This window comes from Athene cunicularia (genome assembly GCF_003259725.1).
Source record: "Athene cunicularia isolate RWA chromosome 13 unlocalized genomic scaffold, athCun1 chr13_part1, whole genome shotgun sequence".
NCBI classification, from domain to species: domain Eukaryota; kingdom Metazoa; phylum Chordata; class Aves; order Strigiformes; family Strigidae; genus Athene; species Athene cunicularia.
In genome coordinates this window covers 19,113,251-19,133,116 of record NW_020799117.1, presented here as the reverse complement: position 1 = coordinate 19,133,116, position 19,866 = coordinate 19,113,251, and the positions used below count along the sequence as shown (strand labels likewise).

General features: G+C 51.7%; 1 protein-coding gene across 2 annotated transcripts in view; it reads left to right on the top strand.

Annotated features, from left to right (window-relative positions):
* Nucleotides 1–18,164, top strand: part of SIL1 (SIL1 nucleotide exchange factor) — a 100,774-nt gene extending 82,610 nt beyond the window's left edge. For both annotated transcript variants that reach the window (XM_026858550.1, XM_026858548.1), the window contains exons 8-10: nt 12,506–12,602; nt 15,259–15,423; nt 17,706–18,164. In XM_026858550.1, the coding sequence (XP_026714351.1) occupies nt 12,506–12,602; nt 15,259–15,423; nt 17,706–18,056 (613 nt within the window). In that variant the 3' untranslated portion in view covers nt 18,057–18,164. The remainder of the gene's footprint in view (nt 1–12,505; nt 12,603–15,258; nt 15,424–17,705) is intronic.
* The last annotated feature ends 1,702 nt before the right edge of the window (nt 18,165–19,866 follow it).

The following is a 19,866-nucleotide window of genomic DNA, read 5'->3' as shown; positions in this document are numbered from 1 at the left end:
AGATCTTTCTGGCTTTTCCTAACCATTTCATTGCCAGGCTAAATCTGTCTGTTGGCTCCCTCCTCCACCGTAGCAGAAGAGGACATTTTCTCTTTGCCTTTATGGTCATTAAAACTTAATAGGCATGTCGGCTTTCCTTGTCAAGGTATCTGTTCTCTCCATCCATCAGTAATGTAGGACACACTGCTGAAATTCCATTCTTCTTGCATAATTATCTTATTCCACTGCATCTTTTATGCAAAATGTTCCCTTAGGAAAGTGCTCCAGCCCCTTTCTGAGCATCCAGATTAGCTGTGGTACCTGCCACAGCTCTTTTTCTTATATATGCACATGAATTCCTTGCATTATTACTGTATTTTATTAGCTAGCTTGGTCATTTTAACTCCTTGAGAGCTTGATTCAGGCATTCATAGGTGTTTCCTTCACTCTCTGATGATGGGATTCGTGTCACCTACCTTCATGAGTGTCCACCCAAACTAACTATCCAGGCTCCATCTCCAACCAGGGGAGAGAGACTCCTCCGAAAGGCAAATTGTTCCATTGCAAGAGGGGAGTCAAAGACAGCCTCATCTCCCACAGGGCAAATCATCATTTCTGCTCACTCACTGGTGACCACGAATTCCTCACTTTTCAAAATAGAGGCAGCCCCCTTTAGAGTGAATCTAAAGCCTTGGACCATTGGCTTGCCTTTCTGGATTCACCTGGGCAAGTCCCGTGGAAATACAGAAACAGTGGTTGGGTCTCCAGGGATGTGCAGACCATGTTGAAAGATGTTACTGAGGAAGCCCAGTCAGCTTGTCTGACCTAGATGTCTTAATTCTAGGTCCCTAATGTCAAGTGAGATGAATCTAACACTTAGGAAGGTTTGGGGAAATGTTTCCATCTTATTTTGTATTTAGAAAGTATGAAGTTATATAGTGAATGTTTAAAAAACAACAACAGTAATAACAGTAATTATAGGTGGGTTCAATTTTCCTTTATTCTTTAACTGGAGCTGCTAGAAGAATTACTGCTGTGCTGATATTTGGCAGGGACACTGATGCGAGTACCCACTTGTTTCTGAAAAGTGCTGTTGGATTTTTAATGACCATCAGCAGCACAACCTTGATTTTTAAATGTCATCCTAAATGTAGCAGTTCCAGCCTCCTCTGCTGTGGCATGTGGGTGTTTGAGTAGGGATGAATCAGAAAGCAGAAAGAATTGCTGGTGCTTTCTTTGACTCCCAAGTTTTCCTCAAGGGCTTCCCACCCAGGAACTGGCTTGAATCGTCTGGGGGTTGCGTTGTGGCATCGCAGTCCGTGGTCCCGTGGCAGCACTCCTGCTGTTGCTCTCCCCTCCATTAACGTGTCATCAAGTTGCTTGATGCAAAATGAGTTCATTAGATTTCTCCAGGAACTGGTGTTCCACAGGTCATGCTTTCTGTTTATCAAAACCCCATAAATAAAAAAAGGTTTCCCAGCTTTTGCAGATGCAGCTTTTCCGTTCTCTCTCCAGCTGGAAGCGTTCCCTAGGCTTCACTTTTGGAGCTGAAATCTGTGCTTGGCATTTGCAAGATGGTGATTTGCTTTTGTAAATGGAGCAAAGTCTCATTTTTGAATCATGACTCAGTGAAACAAATCTACTTTTCTAGTCTAAAATGATTCTAATAGCATTGTTAAACTCCGTGGGGCTAGGAACAGCCAGAGTTTCAAACATGACATTGCAGTGGGTGTGATTCTCCCTGTGATCCAGCATCTTCCCTTGCCTGTAGAGAAGTGGGGTGGATTGAGATGAGGCTTGTAAGCGATGAGCAGATCAGTTGTTTCAGAGCAGTATCTTCTGTCCTGGTGCCCGGGGGTGCTCCAGGGCATGTCCGTAAGCAAAACGGGTGGGAGATGATAGATTTGCTTGATATAATGCACTGTCTTTCTCGGTTACAGGAGGAACGCAGAGAATTGTGAAACAGATGGCAGGGTTAAAATAGGACGGAGCATCGCGGAGATGCTGCTGGAAGGGAGAGAAGTGAAGTGCCTGTTCTCACACTTCGTTTTGTGTCTCGTGGAAGAGCTGGAGAGTGCCTGCGCTCCGCTGGCATTCCCAACAGGGACATGCCAGGCAAAGGCTTTCTTTTTCTTTTATATTATTAGTACTTGTCTTAAAGAAAAATCAGCTCAAATGAGCAAGCAAACAAATAAGGCGAGTAACAATCGAAGGTCTTACCCTCAGGCTACCCTTTGACCTTTCTTAAGATTATTAGCCGGATGTGTTAGATAGGCACTAGCTGCCACTGGAGAATACAAGCTGAAGTGTTAGGAGCCTGGCAGAAGGTTTTCTTCTCGTGGTGCTTTCAGACAGGTTTTTGCAGTGTTTCATGTTACCTAATGTGCATGAATAGGTTTTGTTGGAATATTTAACTTTGCATGCCTTGAATTATGCTCAGTGCAACGTGGCAGATCTTGCAGGGATGCTCTTGTGCAAAGCTGCGAGTTGCTGTTGCAGAAGGGTCTTGCTCAGGGCTCCTGCAGCAGGAGCAAAGAGCTAGGTAAGACTTTGGCACTCCTGAGTTTGCCACCATTCTAGGCCAGTTGAGTTTTGGAGCCAGGAGGCTGGAGGCGTGCAGAGAATAGGAGCGTGAAGAAGGGGAGGAGCAGGGAGGCAGGAGCCCGGCACTCACGCTTGCACCCTGGTGCTACTGCCGACGCTCCTGGGAGCGCTTTGGTTTCCCCATCTATAAATCAGAGGGTGCTTTGAAGTCTCTGTGATGAAAAACACTGAATGAGCTCAAGGACATGGTAATAATGCTGCAATATTGTTCTTGTTCCTTGCTGTGTTGTGATTTTTGTAAAGAAATCAACACAGTTTTTGTGGGCTATGGCTAAAATGGCATGGAAATAAATGAGTTCTGCTTACACTCGTGGAGAATCACATGCTTTTTATTAATGCAGCCTCTGATGAAACAGACCCCATCCTTAGGCACCGGTATGTGTTTCACCTACAGTAAAATAACAGGCTTTCAGAAATGCATAGGGAGTGTTTTGTAAGCATAGCACATATAGCCTTAAGGTTGATTTACGCCTCAAAATGAAGCATCAGTTTGGGTGATTGAGTGCCAGGGGGAGTTCCTGTGATGTCCTTCTCCATGCACTGTGAAGCACTTGCTTGTACCTACCTGGAAGGAGTCATTCAACACGCTGTGCTGGAAGAGAGCTCATGCAGTTCCCTTGATCGCTGCAGACGGGGCATGAGTCACCCGCTCCGACCCTTAAATCACAGCAGGTTGACAAACCCTCCAGAGCGGACTGCATGGGCCATCCTTCACCGTCAGGAGAACGGAGAATGTGGGCTAGCCTTGACGGTGCCGTTTCATACCCTTTCCTCTGCTGGCTTCTCAGGCTTCCTGCTGACAGGGTGATGGCAATAGTCCCAAGAATCCAAAAACCTTTGCTTTTTAATCATAAAATGGCTTGGAGGTCTTTGATTAAACTTGTGGAAGCTGAGCTCGCATTTGAGGCTTTTCAAAGCTTCACCTCTCCATTGCCCTGGCATCACCCTCAGCTTCAGGTGCACAGCCGCCTCCAAAGCAGAGCGGTGACTCACCCGGCCATCAGCACTGATGTTTGCACAGCTGAGGGGTACGTGCTAGCACCAAAATAAAGCTCAGAGCTGGCAAAGCCAAGGGTCAGGAGAAAAGACGGGCTCTAGGGGTGTCCTTGGGAGCCTCACGTGTGCCGGGGCGGTGAGATTCCTGCCTGGACTCACTTTGTTACCAAGTATGATCTCCAGCCCCTTTTCACGGTACCTTTTTTCTCCAGATACAAACACAGCTTGTCAGTTTGTGTTTGTGTGTATTCCGCAGAACAATCTGGCGTGATTGATTTTGTTATGGCACCTAAGATTTTATTGTCCAGAGCCAGTATTCACTCTTCTACTCTGCTCTGTTGGAGAGGTGAGGAGGAGGAAGGGTTTCGCTGCAGCTCAACTTGATCCCTCTGCTCACATCACCCCTCTCCAGAGCAGTCGTGCCTTGGGTGACAGCTTGTTTTTGTTGACCCAAAGGAGTGCCCCAGGTATGCCGCCTGCTCCCCTGGGGCTGGGACACCGGGGCCTGGCTGCAGGGGCTTCTGCACCCCTGCGAGGTGTCTTGCTGCGACAGATTTGCTATTCTGTATTTTTATTTAATTACTTACTTTTACAGCTCTTCATATAAATCTAATTATCCATCTGTTATGCTACATTATGGCACTGCAGCTCACCTGGGTTTTTGCCTGTTCCAAAATATTAGCTGCTTTAGCCTTGCCCTCCCTGAGCTTCGGCGAGCCGGGTCCCCTCCCCACAGGGCTCCCGATGGCTCTTGACCCGGCCACACTGCAAGAAGTAACTCTGCTCCACGCTTTCTGCTCAAAATCATTGTGACTACGAAGGGCCAGAAACTCACATTAGGTAATTCCCACTTACATTGTGTATTTGAGAGCAGAGTTTGCCCCGATTAAACCTGATGTCAGTGCATCCCCAGGGAGCTTGGGGCTTGTCCCTAATGGGACATCATAGCTCCTCTGTGTTGAGCAGGGTCATTGTAGGGCTCATAAGAAGCTGAACTGTCTCATGTTGGTGCCTGGGACGCAGATATATGGCCGATGGCAAGCCAAGGTTCCCCTAGCTTTTCCCAGGCAGTCTTCCATGCTATTTCTGCATCTCTGGGGTGACTCATGCTCCCTCAGTTTAAGTACCACATTAGCCCATCAAAATCACAGAATCACGTACTCAGCTCCAACTTATTATCTGCAGTTCTATTCCTCCTCTTAGCAACAAATACTCAATAACCTAATTGCTCATTAAAAACCATACTTGCATCTATGTAATCCATTATGTCACGTTGAGACGTGTTGCTCTCACAAGGATGCTGCTGCTCCCCCGCTACTGCGATGAGCGCCTGGCTTGGTAGAAAGTGAGAAGGCAGCATTGCATTGAAGTGGAGATTTTCATCTGCTCGGGGTTTTTTTTATGTCTCTCCTATATTCTGTGCCTTTGAACATCTAACATTTCTTTTATGCTTCACATCTTTCATATGAAATTGTTGTATTGTGTTGCCTATTGAAACCTAGTTTTCCTTTTGTCAGGTTTTCCCCCCTCACCCCCGCTTTCTTCTTTGCTGTATTTTGATCGGCACAACTACTTAGGGCTCCATTTTTCTGGGTGGTTTTTAATCTCCTTAAGTTGTAGCTCCGAAGGCCTTTGTCTGTGATAAACTCAGGTTTGAGCTGATGCTCAGACAAGAAGCTTTCTAGGCCACTTCTGCTGCATGCAGACCTTGGTGGGGGTTTTGGGGGTATCTGCTGCATCCCTCCTTCTAACTCCAAATAGTTACAGGCAGTGTTTTTGGGGTTATTTTATTATTACCCTGTACATCTCATACTGTGCATGCTAATGTCCTTTTCGATAGCATGGGAGTCTGCAATAATGGAAAGCCTCTGTGTTAAATAAGTATTTTTGTAAGAGATTCACCAACCCTGCACTTCAGCATCATTTGCTGGCATCCCATGGCAGAGCCAAGGTGGTTGTTTCAGAGGATGAGGGGCTGCAGAATTGTTCACATTGAGTTGTTCCAGTTATCCATCTCTTAAGAACAGAGTTTGGAAGGAGATGCTGTCAACTGGTGTGTACCTGGGAGGCCGTGGATTCAGAACTGGCTGGGCTCACCGCAGCCACTCACAGCCATTTCCAATGGGGATTGTTCATGCCACAGCCAGTGCTCTGAATGCAACAGGAAAACATCCTCCCCTTGTGTCTCTTCTCACTTGGACTATTTTAATGCATTTTAGGTTTTTTATCTTAAACCTGCAATCTAAAATTCAGTCGTGCAAGTATTAACGAGCTGCTGATCATCCTGCCTCTTTTTTCTGCCCTTATTCAGAGTCTCTGATTTACAGCTGTAGTCTGGGCTGGAATTACTGAATTCCAGTCAAACCTTTAAACCTTGACACTGTAATGATCAGTTTTATCCCTCTATCTGTTATTTGTCAGGTAATTTTACCATGAATATACTTACAAGAGCTGTCAGAAATCCTCCAAATACAGAGGCCTCTGAAAAAGTTGTTGGCCTTTTCATGTGTGACCCTGCTTCTATTGCTTTTGGTTTCCAGGACTCACAAAGACGACCTTTTCCATCACCTTTCAAATTTTTACCCAGGTGTGATGGTTTGAGAGGCACAAGAAACCAGGCAAGGCTTGGAGCTGTGATGCCATTATAGGCACATTTCAGTCCTGAGTCACTTCAGTCTCCTGCGAGCAAACCATCGGTGCTCTCATTTTCTTCATTAAAAGATTTTGGAGTGAAAACTGAGGAGGGGGATGGAGGGAGAGGGAGGGCAAGGTAAGCCATGCTGCCTTGCTGCCTTTTTCTGATCCTCAGGTTATAGCAGAAGCTAAATAGACTATACTAAATTTTTTAGGCTGTTTCACAGACTTCCAGACTTTGATCCCCAGCTTTGATTTCCCACGTGGCATTGCAGACCGCTGGTTCTGACGAGAGAAGAGACCCATTAAGTCCTGTCTAGCCCAGTGATTATCATGCCTTTTCACTGTCATGACGGGCTTTCATCCAAGCAGGAGCTTTCCAGACTTACCTCCCTGTGCCCTGGGGAGGATGCTGGCATAGCTCAGCAGCCAGTGGCCACGAGAGTGGGTGTGTGGCTGCAGCAGGACACGCTCCAGCTAGGGCAGGAGATGTGCTGTGCTCAGCACCCTGCTCCTGCCAGACACGAGCATCCCCTCCACTGCACTCCCCATTCGCATCCCTTTTTGGTCTTTCTCTACATGGCTTAAGCAGGATGCTCAGAGGAAGGAGGTGACCCTTTCTTTTTCTAGGGTCTCATGCAGTTTGTACAACAAGCAGGCCAAGAAATAAATATTCTCTGTGTGTCTCTACTTGCTGGAGCAGTAGAGATGAGGCTGTTTGCCTGCCTGCCCTGCTCTGTGCTTCTGAGTCCCCAGGCCCCTCTGTACCACATGTCTTTCCTTTATTTTTTTAAATTTAAATCTAATTTTGCTGCTGTATTGCAGGTTCCCACCTAACTCAAGAGCCACTGTTGCCTCAGGGCTGTGTTGCTGCTTCTTAGTCTTCCCACACCCCTCACATGTGCAGCCTGGAAGAACTTTGAAAATTCTCTCCTAAATTTGTGCACATGTACTTGGGGTCATCCTAGGAGGAATAGGGTAAGGGTGTCTTTTAACGGATAGTACTCTTTAAAAAATCCCTTCTTCAGCAAAACAGGAGTTGCTTCCATGTAATGAGTTTGACACTGAAAATGGCAAAGAAACCGCCCGTGCTGGATTTTCAAGAGCAACAGCTGCATCCCCCATGCTGGAGCTGCTCTTTAGCATGCCCAAAACAATGTCCAGGGAGAAATGGCAGCTGCCCCACAGTAGGTCCCTAACAGCCCAACAGCAAGGTGTGGGGGAATTGCAGCCCGTGAGGAGGCTGTTTGGAGGGCTCTGATCCCAGCTTGTGAGACCACATCTCCTCCAGGAAGCCTCCATCGTGCTGGTGGATCCTCTGGCTGGTCATCCCCGACCTAAGGTCTTGCTGCTTCCACAAAGAGCTTTAATGGAAGAAAAAAAGAAGAAGGGTGCAAACATCCTGACCTGGCAGCTTGTGGAAGATGCTGGGTCCCATCTCTGCCTTCACCACCCGCCCAAGGCAGGACCTGCCACTGGTCACCGGGGCACTGCAGCAGCTTAATTTCAATTGTACTCCGATAGTGCTGATCACAGTGTGTCAGCCCTTGTTTTTATTACTTTTCCTCCCCTCTCTGCGTACTGTTGAGGCTTGTGGTGTTCTGGCAAACAAGCCTTGACTGTAATAATTTCTGGCCCCTTGTGGGAAGTTTTAACTCCAACGCAGTGAAATATAAACTGGCAGAAAATGGAGTGTTTCCTTCTGCTGTTGTGAGCTGCAGCAGGCAGGCTCAAATGGAGGTTTTCTGTTGGTTTTCCCTCCCCTGCTTTTGTTTTTTTCCGTCTCTCCACCAAAGGTCATGGTCACCCTCCTCCAGCCACTGAGAAGGAGACATGCTGGGATGATGACATGGCACATTAAATTTGTTCTCGGCAAAGTCACAACTCCAGGAGCCTTGGAAGGAGGCAGCAGTAGGAAATACAAATGTTGTTTGTCATGTGGTCAAAATGGTGCATCTTAAGTGCTGCTGTGTACTTGTGATGGTGTGGGTGGCAGCCCCATCACTGCTAGGTGAGCCTGTCTGCAGAGGTCCCTGGGAGTGGTGGGGAGAAGCAGGGAGGTCTGCAGGCAGCAGAGACTTCTTGAGTTGGATGGAGGATCAGCCTGAGTTGGGATTTGAAAGCACAGACCGTGGTCTACACCCTGGGAAAGAGGGTATTGTCTTCAGGACCCATATCAAGAGGGTCTGGTGGTCTGTGCCCAGAGCTGTTCAGTGGTTCTCTCACAGTCTGGGGTGGATGGGCTGTATCTCAGGAAGTTCAGGAACTTCTGCTGAAGAACAAAGCCCACCTTGCAAGGGACAGAGCTTTTTCAGGAGCTGCTCGGGGATGACGCTGTGAGCACCTGTGGGCAGTAGAGATTCCTGCTGGTCTCCCTGAGCTCTTCATGCCTGCTCAACACATCTTGGCCAGCATGAACACTAGCAGCATCCCTGTGAACACCAGCCCTTCCCAGCACCCAGGCGGTTTCTTGCATGGATCAGTCACAATGAGCCTGTACCTAGCCTTGTTTTCTGCTCTTCAGGAACAGAATGAGAGAGAGATGGATGTGATGGACGTGGGCAATGTGACTGGGAGGCACAATGACCTCAGACCTGTGGTGAGGGCCACATCTGGAGGGGATGTGGTGTGACCCCGAAGTTACAGTGGTCCTCCCAGGGCAAAACTGGGGCTGTTTAGCACACGGGCATCACTCTTGGGAAGCTACTTGAACCCAAGCATGGCACGTGTCGAGTCCCCATAGCCTTATGGCTGTTCCTCACCCAGGTTTGAGGCTGGTTAATCCCATCCATTGAGCACACCCAAATCTCTGCCATCGCTGTAGCATCACAGGATGTCAACTCAGCCTGTGTTCCATTCTTGTCCCAGCCTCAGAGTTTTATTCCAGCAAATTTTGTTGCTGATGCCACCCTCACCTTATCCACTAGCAGGTTAACACAGGTTGAATTTCCCATGCAAGCACTCCAGTCTGTCTCACTGTATTTATTTTGTTCAGGCTACTCTTCCCTGGGCTTGACAGTGTAATTTGTACAGATTTGTGCTGAGTTTTCCAAACCTTCAAGTGAGCTTTTTTGTTAGTGTGAAGCCAGGACAGTAGAGACATTAAACAACAGAAACATTGAGAAGTGAGCAGCACACTTACCATCCAGGAAGGCTTCCTAACCTCTAGAGGTGCTCCTTGGCAAAAACTCCATGGTTCAGAGATTTTAATTAGATCTAATCCTCCAGGTGACCAGCCAAGCACTGAAAGGCATACCAATTTTTCAGTTGCATCCTTTGCTGTAAGAGTTTTTGTTTTAGATAGATGTAACAAAAGAGCTTGGATATCCCAAACATAACATTTTCCTTGAGTGGCACTAAGAGGTCTCTAGTATGGGAGATAGTTCTCCCAGTGCAGTTATACTTAGAAAAGTCCCTGCCTGCAAGCTTGTTACTCTGGTCTCCTTTACCTGGAGTGACTTGCATGTGAAATTTGGTTGGGTTTTAGGATCAGAAGTTGTATTTTCTGATTGTCAGAGTTGCCAGCTGCTCCTTGGGGTCTGGAAATGCAGCTGGGGTTTCTTTGCCTCTCATTCACACTGGTTATGGAGCCCTGGCTTTGAAAACATGCCTGACAGCATGGCTGATGATGTGCCAGGCAAAGCCGAACCTCTGCACCGTGACTTCCCCTAGAAAAGCTCAAAGCAGAAACAAGCACAGCCCAACCGTACACAGACAAAGACAGAGACCAAAGCTGTCATTCCTGGAAAAAACCTCTTCTTCCCCTCCTGCCTGGTTTGCAGCAGAGCTTGTCACAGCAGGAAGGCAATGTTTGTGCATCTCCTGTAGCAGCTGGGTGGTTTTGGAGATGCGCAGGGCTCTGATCACAGCCTGTGGCTCTGCTCACGGTGTCTAACCTCTGCAGGAGAAGGATTCGTGCTGTTGTGGTGACCACGGCTGTGCTCAGCCATCCCAGCTCGAGCACTAGCTGTGCCTAACTCACTGCCAAGGGCATCTTCAGCAACTCGGGGACATGTATTGCTTCTCACTGCTGTATTTCCTTGCTGCTTTCTGGGTGTTGCCTCTCTGGACTCCCAAAGGAGTCTAACCACAAGCCCAGCATATGTCTGGCTTATATATTAATCTGGATCGAAAGGAGGTGCAGGATTTGGTAATTTCTGTGGGGCAGATGTTCCTTATCTCTGGCTCTTTGAAGGTGAGGGTCACACTTAGCACCTTTCTGCCTGCTGAGGTATGTTTGACAGATCTTCGGCCAACCCTGGGTGCTCTCAGAGCTGTTTGTCCTCATCCCACCGTTGTACTCTTCCTGTTTTTGCCCTGGGAGAAGTTGCTGGGGCTGGACAGGGTGCTGTGATGCTGCAGGGCTGCAGCACCGTCCCTGGGCTGGAGGGGCCGTGGCTGTCCATGTGACTGCAGGTATGGCTGGAGGTGAGAGCAGTGGTTATCATCTGGGGAACAACTGCCTTGGGTCCAGGGGTTGCAAGGGGCAGCTGCAGGTTTTGGCACTCATGCTCTTTGCTTGTGTCGACTCCTGACTCTCCAGGCCATCAGAGACGCCATTGCTGCTCTGCATGAAGAGGGGGTTGGCCACCTGGGTCACCTCCCACCATGCTGAGGTGGAAAATAACATCCTGTTGCTGCAGGAGAAAACTCTGCTGCACCTGTTGACATGGTGAGGGTGAGGGATAAACACATCTTGGTATGTGCATCAGGTCCCACCTGGACCCAGGCACCACCAGAAGCTGGTTTGCTCCCAGGGATGCCAGGGCTGCCACGGCACCTGCATGTGGGGGTCTGAGGGCATACCTGTGGACTGTGCTGTGAAAATCTCTTCTGCAGGAGGATCCTGAAGCTCCTGAGTTTGTTCTTTCTCCTTCCTGCCCTGTCCGGGCAGGTCATGGATGTCTCGCCCCTCAGCAGGGCGCCTGCACTGGGGCTCTGTTGGGTGCCTGCCACAGCAAGTAGGTGAGGAAGGAGAAATCAAAGGTGGCTTTCAACAGAACCCCTTCTTCTGCCTTGAGGTCAGCTTGGTAATTGCAGTTGGGAACCCACACGCTAGATCTACCGCCTCTGAGCCGTGGGTGTCTCCTAATGGTGTGAGAAGCAAAGCCTGGATGGAGAAGGGAGGGGTGGGTTGAGCTTAGTGTTCTGCAGTATTTCTGGGAGCCATGGGTTTAATTCAAAGCTGCTCCCTGCCCAAGTCCATTTGTCTTCTGTTTTTGGTTTTTTATGACCCTGTCTGCCTCTGTCTCTCTTATTTCTTGGATGATGCTTGGCACTGGCTGCTCCAGCCGTTTTCTGGTAGTGGTAAGAGCTGTGGGTGTTTTGCTATAGCAGGGATGCATGACCTTTGTCTGGCTGCAGTGCAATTGCTGCTTCAAACTCGAGCAAAGGCTGAAGTGCTGGAGCTGTTCCTCAGAATGTGAGAGACCTGGGATCAGGGATGTAGACAGCCGGTATGTTGTGCTCCAACAGTGAAAGTGCTGCCAAAGAGGGAGCCTGTAGCATCTAACCTCTCCAACACCTTCAAAGATGCACTAGAAGTGAGTTTTCAAAGCGTCTGTGTGGCCGAGGCGTCCCTACCCGGGCAGCCAGTACCCCAGGGGCAGTGTGGACAGTGGGTCAGGCTTGTCTGCATCTGCCTGGGGCACCTGTTCACATCCAGACCTGAAATTTTTGCCTGGTTCTTGCAGACAGAATAATGCATTTAGCCATTTATAGTGCTTGGAGAGAAGTAGGAGACGTGTGGGTGGTTAGACTGGGTGTAATTTGTGATTCAGAAACACCAGGGACAAGCAGGACCTACCTCCAGGTGAGCTGGAGGCCAGTGGTGCTGCAGCACAGGAGTGTTTAAATAAATCAGCATGTTAACAGCAAGTGAGGAGCAGGTGAGAGAGGGAACGTGAGAGCTGAAATAAAAGGCTATTAAGGAACAGATGTGATGCAAAGCAAGATGATTAAAACTGTGAGGGAAGTACAGGGCAGGGCTTCTTGCTAGGGGAAGACGGGTGGGACGTGGGCATGTGGTGGGTGGTGTGGAGGGCCCAGCGTGCCCTTCCCCAGCCCTGTTGCCATCACTTCAGGGTGCATCGGTCGTGTGCTGTGTTTGAGGTGCTCTGCAGGGCTTTGCACCTTCCCATAACCGCGAACTGCGGTCAGTGGGAGCTGGGGGGTTTGCTCTGCGGTCAGGCTGGATTGACCTCGTCCATGTCCGCTGTGGGGTGCTGCCCCTGACAGACCCGCAGTCCTTCCCACGCTGTTGGTGACCTGCCTTTTGCTTTTGTCCCTGCAGCAACCCCAAGGTCCAGATAGAAGCAATCGAGGGGGGCGCGCTGCAGAAGCTCCTCGTTATTCTGGCTACAGAACAACCTCTGTCTGTCAAGAAGAAGGTGAGTGAGTGGAGGTGCATCTCTGGATAAAGCTGTTTTATTTTGCTGAACTCCCTATAAGTGCTCCCTGGGACATCACTGACATTGTGACAGTGTGGGATCCTGTGCTGCTCCCCACGCTGGGTGGGCTTTGCTCCCCAGGGGTGCAGGGGAGTGACCCTGGGTGCTGGACCTCCCTCAGCAGCCCTGGCTGGCTGGTGCCCACCAGCCTCCAGCACTGTGGGTCTCGTCCCCCTTGCCAGCAGCAGCCTGCACGGCAGCTCTGCCAGCCCTGCAGGGACAGGGCTCAGAGCTATGGCTCCTCCGGGAGGAGAGGTGACAGTCCCCGTGGCAGGCGTAACAATCAGAGGCTAACAACCACAAGAGATGACGTTTGGGAAGAGCTAATTGCTGGAGCCAGCCCTGTGTCCTGCCTTTGGAGCAAGCCGAGCAGCACCGAGAGCCCCCAGCCAAATGTGCAGTGCTGTCTGTCGGGGTGGGGGCTTCCTCAATGCCTCCCTTCCTCCCTCCTCTCCGTAATCCCTGGAGCATGAGATCTCATTACCCTCGCTTTAGTGTGTGATGCTGCCTCTGTTTATAGGCCGTAAAATTATCTGGCTGCTCCCAAAAACCCAGCCCTACCGTTTAACGCAGTGACCTCCTGTGAGAGGGGATTTGGCGGAGCAAGGAACCACCAGCTCTTTTGTTCATCCTTAATGCACCCGCTGGTGTGCAAACAGCAGCGTGTTGCCAGTGTTTTAACAAGCTCCCACAAACACGTTCCTCTTTAGTCCATGGTAGGAGTCTTCCTGTGAGTGAAGGGCACAGGGGAATCCCTTTGGTTTTGGCCACGGGTGTGAGGAGGTCCTGGCTGGAGTAATGCACCACGGGACATTCTGTGCTCAGAAACTCCTCCCAGGAGTGCCTGTGGCTCGATCTGGAGTTTGTTTTGGGGTGGGGAGGGAGGGCTGGGCATGCAAAGGCCCTCGCCAGCATCGCTTGAACCCCTGGGTGGTGGGTGCAGGACAGTTCTTTCCAGTAAGCTTGAACACGTCTCGCTGGCAGCCCCTGGAATGAGTGAGAGGGATGAGCTCAGTATTGTCCATTTTCATGTGTGGCCATATGAGAGCCTCCAAGGGTTGAACCCCTTTTCCAGGAGGACAGAGACTTTTAATTTCCAGTTCCTATGCCACATATAGTCTCCTGTCTCTCTCTAGGCCAGGATTCCAAGGAGAGGTCGGTGGCCCAGTCCCTTCCCACACAGGGGAGCAGCCCCACGGCTCTCGCTGCAGTGGGTTTTCCACCCCAGCACTCACAGTGGTGTGCAGCAGCGAGGCCAAAAGTGCATTTCTTCCTGCCCCCATCCTTTGGCCTATGGTTGAAAAAGGAGATGGAAACATCCTCCAATTCAGCAGTGGCAACTCGTAAGATGGAGAATAGAAACAAGGGGGACTGGAGAAGATGTGGCTGTCAGCTCAGATCTGTCCGCAGAGAGCGGGGATGCCCCTTGGTGTGTGAGGGGCCGGCTCTGCCAGGCACCTGGTTGAGTGTCCCCGTCCCCGCTGCCCTGCCCCGGGTAGTGTCAGCCTGGCCCTTCTGCAAACCCACCTCTCAAAACCAGACACACGGTGTAAGATTCAGCTGTTTGGCCCCTCGTTGCCTCCTGGCTGTTAAGCCTGTGCTACTCAAGGCCCAGGAGTCAAGGCTGGGTGTGCCGGTGTGTCTCACTGGTGATGTGTGATGCTGCACATGACAGACCCTGGTTTGGGCTGTGTGCTGGGAAGCATTATGGTCTTGTCCTTCGGCTGTGTGGGTGCAAGGGAGAGGGCATTCCCCAGGCGTTCAGATCACGTGGAGAATAAATCCTGTGAGCAGCGACTGAAGGAGCTGGGACTGTTTAGTGTGAGGAGAAGGCTGAGGGGAGACCTCATCACTCTGTACAGCTCCCTGAAAGGGCATTGCAGAGAGGTTGGTGCTGGTCTCTTCTCACAGGATTGATTAGTGACAGAACAAGAGGGAACAGCTTTAAACTCCAACAGAGGAGGTTCAGACTGGACATTAGGAAAAAATTTTTCACAGAAAGAGTGGTGAGAGAGTGGAATAGGCTGCCCAGGGAGGGGGTGGAGTCCCCATCCCTGGGTGTGTTTAAGGGTTGTTTGGATGAGGTGTTGGGGGATGTGGGGTAGGGGAGAACTTTGTAGAGTCAGGCTGAGGGTTGGACTCGATGATCCCAAGGGGCTTTTCCAACCTGAATGATTCTGTGATCTCATCCTATGCTGAGCGGTGCTGGACCCCCTTTGCCCTATCCTTATCCCCTAGCTGGGCTCTGTACCAAGGGCTGGTGGGGGCAAACTGTGAGAAGTGAAGGCGTTGGGTCTGTTCAGGTGCTGGCCACGGGTCCCTCTGTGTTAGCAAACACGGTGACAGTCTGGGTTGGAGTTTGGGTGAAAGTCACCCAATTTTGGGCAGCCTCACAGCACCAGGGTGGGCTGGGATCAGGAGAAAAGCGGATTCTTGGAGATGCATTCAAACCTCTCCTTGTTGAGAGGCATCTGCTGGGGAGCTCCACACCAATGAGTTGGAGGGTGTTTCTCCTGTCCCCATGGGATGCCATGAAGAGGCTGCGCCAAATGTGGCGGCTGTGGCCGCTGTGCCAATGGACCTCTCTCCTCGACAGGCTCTCTTCGCACTGTCCTCCATGCTGAGACACTTCCCCTACGCCCAGCAGCAGTTCCTCAAGCTGGGCGGCCTCCAGGTCCTCAGGAGCCTCTTCAGGCAAAAGGGGATGGACACCCTGCATGTCCGTGTGGTGACACTCCTCTACGACCTCATTGTGGAGAAGGTGAGGAGCTGGGAGGGAGGGGACTGGACCCGGCCAGGCACTCCTCACCTTCACCCCTCAATGAGCCGATGGGGCTCTCAAGCATCCAAGCAGGACGAGGGTGAGGAGGGGTCGACCCCGCATTGGTGCTGGTCTGTGCTCTTGAGGTGAGTCCTCTCCAGCCCACGGAACACTGCAGCGGTGGACAAATGCCTGGGAGAGCCCAGAGCCAGCTTAAATTTTTATTTTTCATTAAACCACCATCACTGTTTCCACCTAAGGGTGTTTAAATTACAAAATGACAAGGACCTGAGTGGGGAAAATAGGCACTGGACTGCAGTGAGCTTGGCTGCAGCATCCAGCCGCCGGCTGCCAGCCAAGTGCCCGGGGACCAGCCGCTGCTGCGTGGCCCTGCCTGCTGGAGAGGCCTTGCCTGCCTGCACGTCCCTTGCTGGAGCCAAGCCTGCAACGTTAAGTGTTTTATTTTCAAATACCTTGGATTACTGCTGTAAATGTCAGTTTAAAACCCATCTTTCCTTGCCATTGCTTGTTGTTTAGTCTGTGTGTTTCTCTTACTCTAGAGAATGGAAATTAAATCCACTTTCACTCAGTTTATAGCCAATTTGCCCTGCAGATTATTACTGCTGTAATACTTGGGTTTCAGGCACCGCAGAGCAATGTCTGTGTTTTAAAACAGTTGTTTTCCAGGAGACTTCGTAAAGGTGCAAATTATTTTAGTGGGTCTGAAATCTTATCGCGTGCTGGCTCTAATGCACAGTGATCCTGTCTGTCTGCTTGCATGGAGAGGGAGCGTGCGTGGGCATTTTACCTGACCCATCCCCGTGTGCTCCTGCTGCACATTTCCCAGCCGCCCCTCCGGCAGCCCTCTCTGTTTCCAGCTCCACTGTGGCTGGGGCAGTCCGCAGGCCTGGCGGATTCTCAGCTTTATGTTAAATCAATGACTTTTCGCTGCCCTTCGGGCTGGGAATGCTGTGTATCAATCCCAGCCCCGTCATGGAGGATGGGAGAGCCCTCAGTGCCCGGTGGGGAGCAGGGCTGGTGGGAGCCGAGGCGGCAGGTCTGGGGTGGTCTGGATGACGCAGTCAGGTAGGTTGGTTTGAAAATCATAAACTACCATCCGCAGCTCTCTGTGCTGAAGCACAAATTTCCGGGGCTCTGAACAGCTTTTTCTGCTGCTTTCCTTCCTTTTTACCCCAAATCCTTCACGGCCAGTGGGGTTTTAGCCCTCTCAGGGGACCAGGAGAGGAGAGGTCCCCTTGGCGTTGTCCCTCCTTGTCCCCACTGTGTCCTGTAAATCAGTACAACCAAGCCCCCAGCAGCAGCCCCCCGGGACAGCAGGAGGCCGTTGCCAAGCTGGTGAACAGGTCAGGGAAGATGTTACAGGTGCCCTCGGGGACCCAAGCAGCCCCGGGGATGAGGTGGTCTGGTTGCTTCTTGCAGCAGCTCCTGGGCACGCGGGCTGCCCTCCCCCTTCCCCAGGGCTGGATTTCTGCTCGGCAGCCCCTAGGAAGCCCTCAGCTCCCTTCAGCAGGCCGAGGCGAGCATCCCTGTGTTACACAGAACTCATTAGTGAAGCACAGACATAGTAATTAGCACAGGGGGCTGCCAGCCAAGCCGGGAGGATCCACTGGGGGAATGGAACCAGTTTGTGGAATTTCACGCTATCGACAGCCCCTCCACCACAGGCTGTCGGGGTGGTGGTGGGAGGTTTCCCTTCCTCCCCCTGGCCCTGGCGCCGCTCAGGGCAGGTCTCTCTCTCGCTGGGAAGGGAGCTGTCAGCCCTGCCTGCCCCGGGACCCACGAGCACCTTTCTGCTCTTGGCACTGTCCCTGCAGAATTTCAGTACTGGGGGTTTTCTGGACCAGGCTGGGAGGGGAAGGTCTCGCTGTGGCTGGAGGAGACTCAGATCTCCGTCCTGTTTGTAAGAGCAACACGAAGCCAAGCAGCGATGTTGTTAGGTGCTGAAGGGGCCTGTCCAGCAGCCCAAAGCAGCAGACCCAGAGACTTTACAGGTCTTCTGCTGAACTTCCTTCCCCTTGAGGCCCCTTTCAGGGCCATGTAATCCTTAAAGCCCTGGCCACTGAGAGTTTTCCAGGATGGGCAACCAGCCCCTGTGGCCCACTTGATGCCCAGGGAAGAGGGAACCAGGACACAACCTCATCTTGGTCTTCTGTTGCAAGCCGCCTTCCAAGGCAGGTGTTACGGGTGTGCATCCTCCTCTCCCGCCAGGAGCAGTTGCTCTCTGATAGGGATATTAATCCATGTTCCACCACTTCCCACAGATGCTGCTTGAGGACTCACAGCATGGAGATCAAATGGCAGAGAAAATCCAGCAGTACCGGCAAGTCAAGCTGGTGCCAGCGGTGGTGGAGCAGGACTGGTGCGTGGTCGTTTCCAACCTGCTGGCCATGCCAGAGCACGACACTCGGGAGAAGGTCCTCAAGATGGTCGGGGTGCTGATGGCCTTCTGCAAGGAGCGCTACCGGGGGGACCAGGCCCTTGGCACCACCCTCAGCCTCCTGCGCAGCGAGTACGAGGAGCTGGCAGCGGAGGAGCAGAGGGAGGGTGACAAGGATGGCTATTTCAAGGAACTCCTTGGTTCTGTAAATACCATCATTCAGGAATTAAGATGAAAATAGCTGTAGATTCAGTTCAATTCCAGATAATTGAGGGCAACAGCATGAGTTTTGATGTCACAGTTGTAAATGAACTTTTGAGTAAACTGCTGGACTGAATGAGATCCCACCACTGGGTGAGTGTGCCAACAGCTTCGTTATTAAACCATACGCATTTGGGGTCACGTATTCTTTTTCATGGGGTACTGCTGGAAAAACAGAGGTGTATACATTAAGGGGGGTGAGGTGGAGTCCCAGCTTACACTGCCTCCAACCATGGTACTTTATGAGTGTCTGCAGGATTATTTGGGGTGGGAAGGACTGAGGGATGTGGGACTGACCTTGTTATGCAGCTCTGCCGCACAAAGGGAAGCGTTTGTTCCCGTGGCTCCGATCTGCCTTTGTTCTTGCCTGGCGATGACCCACTGTGTCTGTGATCTTTTATTTGCTTCTGTATAATGTGTCTCGGCACTCAGGCAGCACCGCTGGCCTTTGGATTGTTTTGTGCTTGTACGGGAGGACTGAGTGTCGTTTCCTTGTAAGGCTGGAGGGGCTCTCTGGAGCTCTCTAACCCAGCCTTGGCTTGGGGCAGGGTAGCCCTGGGTTGTGGGACCGTGACCATCCCCCAGCCCCACCAGACCTCTCGGTAGGTTCTGTGGCTCCACTGCGGCAGCTCCCGCAGCCCCTCTCTGCTCAGGGACCCGCCGTGGCCAGTGCACTGGGCTCAGAACACTCGGTGTGGCATGGCTGTGGCACTGCCCCGCCAGCGCAGGGCTAACCAGCCGGGGAGCCACGCTTTGCCCTGCAGCAAACCACTGAGGCTTTCTGCTTGCGTCGTTCTTGCATTTGGAGTTGACTTCCAAGATAGTCTCTTGGCCACGGATTTCCACCCATGCTGTACAGCACTCTCTCTTTGCCAGGCTGGGCTGGCATCTCCCTTCACACTCCTCTTCCAGTTGCAGCTTCTCTGCTCTTTCCTCAAGGCTCAGGTGCCCTTCCCCCATGAACCCCCTCTGATGTCTCCTCACGCTGCGTGGTCCATGGGGGAGGATGTTCTGCCTTCTCCTCCGTGGGCTGATTCTCTCACTCTACATTGTCCTTCCTCAGGCAAGGAAAAACCCAAAGTCTTGCTCAAGCCTCTGTCTGCCCAGCTGCTGGCCTGGAGATGGCTGCTGCCTCCCCCGCCATCAGCAGAGTTTATGAAACCTAAATTTATTGTTTTGTCAGTTTAATTCCAGTCCTAACCCCCTCCTGGCTCTGAACCCTTTTAGGGAGAGCTTGGGTATTTTTTAGTGAGGCGAGATCAGTTCCGTTTCTGCGAGTGCCCCTGTGTAAGCCTGCGTGGTGGGAGGCTCGGTGAGCCCCACGGTGCTGCCCTGGGCCTGGGCCACCCCAGGGCAAGGGTGGGCTCGCCCGCCTCGGGGCCTGGGCAGCTCCCAGCAGCTTTCCTGCTGACCCCTCTTCGAGGGCAGCTTCTGGGGGGCAGCAGCTTCGTCCCCGCAGGCTTTGCCCAGCAGCGCAATGAGGGGCGAAGGCAGAGGGAGCGCCCGGGTGCCGAGCCTCGGGCACGGAGCGAGGCGAGGGCTTTGGCCAGGCCGCAGCGCGCAGGCTCCCCACGCCGAGAGCGGGCCCTTATTTACGATTCCTGCGCTCGCTCTCAGAATTGCTTTGTGGCAATAACAGGTATTTCAATCACCACTACTCCTGCCGCCGGCTTAATGGGACCCAGGGGCTGCAGCACCACCGTTACCAACACAAGTGCAGAAAAATAAATCAAGGAAAACAGCCCGGCTGGTCCCCCACCATCCTCCCGCCGTGAGCCGGGGCC